Below are 2,500 nucleotides of genomic sequence, written 5' to 3' on the forward strand. Positions count from 1 at the left end.
AGTGAGCGGCAGTGCCCGGGGCCACTGTTGCATCCATCCCGGGGTGTCTCCAGGCGTCAGAGAGGGTCCTTTCTCAGGGATGTCCTAAGGAGCACCCAAGGGTTCCGGGCAGGAGGGTGCGGGAGCCATGGGGCTGCCCCTGCAGCGCCGCCCTGTTAATGGTTAATGTGGCCGGGCAGTGGCGGTGGCACGGGCTCCCAACGAGCTATCAGCCCAGCCATCGGCCCGGGAACAGCCTGTACCTTGCTGCCACTGTTTGTTTGCATCCCGGCCACGGGCCCCACGACACCCAGCTCCCGCCCGGGCTGTCCCCCGGCCACCCCAATGGTGACAGTGTCACCTGCGGTGCCCCTGCTCGAGCTGAGATGGAGGAGGTGAGGCTGGGACCGGGCATGGCAGCGCCCAGTGCTCCCCCACATGGCACATCCCCGTTGGATGCTCGTTTGAAGGATGCAGGGTGGCAGGAGCAGACCAGGAACCCTCTTTTTTTTTTTTAATCCTCCCCATTTTTAACCCCCTCGGCACAGCGATGGGGGGGGGCTGTGCCTCTTGGCCACCATTTCTGGGAGGCAAAAAGCATTCAGCGTCTCCCCCGGAGCCTTGTGCCAGCTCCCAGTGGTGAGCGATGGAGCTTTTGGAGGATATTTGGGGGTTGATGTCTCCTGTCCCACATCGCTGCTGGGTTCTGGGCTGTCCCGGTGCCTCACGCCTGCGGTTCTACCTGCACTGCGCATCAGAGAGGCGCTCGGGGCGATGGGGCTGCAGATAAGGGAGTGTTTTCTTCCTCCCATGTGCGATAGGAGAGAAAACAGCAGCTCCACGACCTGCGAATGCCCCAGGCCAAGGTCACATCCCCGGTGGCGAGCCCTGAGCAGGGGACCAGTGCTGGGGGGGAGCGGAATTTGGTCCCTGGGGATGGAGAGGCAGAGCTGGGGGGCTCCGGGGGGGCTGGGGACAGCCCACCAGCAGCTGTCGGCAGCCACTGCAGGGCTCCTCTCTGCTCTCACAGGCTGCGACTCCGGTTTCGGGCAGGCGACAGCGCGGCATTTGGACACCATGGGCTTCCGGGTGTTCGCCAGCGTGCTGGACCCGCAGGGTCCCGGTGCCCAGGAGCTGCGCAGGAGCTGCTCGCCGAGGCTGACCCTGCTGCAGATGGACCTGACCAAGTCGGAGGACATCCAGCGTGTCCTGCAGCACGTCCAGGCCAACACCAACAGCACAGGTAGGAGCCCCTGACACCCCCTGGGACCTCCAGGCACCTCCCTGAGACCTCAGCTTGTGGCCAGCATGGCAGTGCCAAGCCGCCACGTGTCCCCCCCACCGCAGGCTGCGTCCCTGCAGGTACTCGTGCCGACAGCCTCTGCTAACGGGGCTCGTCCCAGGGCACCCCCGTGATTCCCCTGCAGGACCCCACCAGCTGGGGACCAGCTGGGATCCCCAGGGTAGCGGGGATCCCTATTTGGGTCACCTCTTTGAGCATCCCGTCCCCGCAGGGCTCTGGGGCTTGGTGAACAACGCCGGTTTCAACGACACCATCGCCGACGCCGAGCTCTCGCCGCTGGGCAAGTTTCGCACCTGCATGGAGGTGAACTTCTTCGGTTCGCTGGAGCTCACCAAGGGGTTGCTGCCCCTGCTCCGCTCCGCCGGTGGCCGCATCGTCACCGTGAGCAGCCCCGCGGGTGAGCACGGCCCGCCAGACGCCCCTGGCACCCCGAACTTGGGCACGGGTCCACCATCCCCATGGTGTGGTGTGGTTCCCACCCGCTCCGGGCACCTCCGCTTCCCCAGCCAGCCGCATCAGGCACCCTAAACCCTTTCCCTCGTGCAGGGGTCAGGAGCGCAGCCCTCCGCAAGCCCTCCCGGTCCCTGCCAGCCCCCAGGGCACGCAGGCAGTTGCTCACTCATCCTTTCTCTCCTGCAAGGTGACCTGCCCTTCCCCTGCCTGGCAGCCTACGGGGCCTCGAAGGCAGCCCTCAGCCTGCTCATGGACACCTTCCGCAGCGAGCTCCAGCCCTGGGGCGTCAAAGTCAGCCTCATCCTGCCCGGCTACTACAAAACAGGTAAAAAGGGTCGGCACCCGCAGGCAAAGGGCAGATGGAGCTGTGGCAGGGGCACACAGGATGCAGCTTCAGAGCATCCTCGGCCACCGCCCTGGGGATGGTGGCCACCCTGTGGCTTTTGGGCTCCGGTTGGTGAGAGGTAGGGTCAGGATCAAGCGCTGCCAGCAGATCCTCTGCCACTGGTGCTGGCCGAACCAGCTCAGCCATGGTTATAGCAGCACCATCCCCATAGCAGGCAGGCTCCGAGACCGCTGGGCCAGTTGTGGGCTATGAAGAGCCACCGTGGTGCTCCCACCGTCAGAGATCTCTGCCAGGATTGCAGCAGGACCTTCCTAGGAGGCTGGGAGGGGACTGGGGGCTGCTGGCACCCATGCTGGGGAAGGGTGGTGGTGTCGGAGGAGCAGGGGGGGCGGGCCCACACCGCTCACAGCAGTGGGGGG

The 2,500-nt window shown here is 65.6% G+C and overlaps 1 protein-coding gene across 1 annotated transcript in view; it reads left to right on the forward strand.

The window, feature by feature from the left end:
* The first annotated feature begins 915 nt into the window (after nucleotides 1–915).
* HSD11B2 (hydroxysteroid (11-beta) dehydrogenase 2) overlaps nucleotides 916–2,500 on the forward strand; it is a 1,957-nt gene continuing 372 nt past the window's right edge. The window contains exons 1-3 of the mRNA XM_009883258.1: nucleotides 916–1,222; nucleotides 1,494–1,679; nucleotides 1,923–2,083. Of these exons, the coding sequence (XP_009881560.1) occupies nucleotides 916–1,222; nucleotides 1,494–1,679; nucleotides 1,923–2,083 (654 nt within the window). The remainder of the gene's footprint in view (nucleotides 1,223–1,493; nucleotides 1,680–1,922; nucleotides 2,084–2,500) is intronic.

This window comes from Charadrius vociferus, unplaced genomic scaffold (assembly GCF_000708025.1).
Source record: "Charadrius vociferus isolate BGI_N301 unplaced genomic scaffold, ASM70802v2 scaffold964, whole genome shotgun sequence".
Lineage (NCBI taxonomy): Eukaryota > Metazoa > Chordata > Aves > Charadriiformes > Charadriidae > Charadrius > Charadrius vociferus.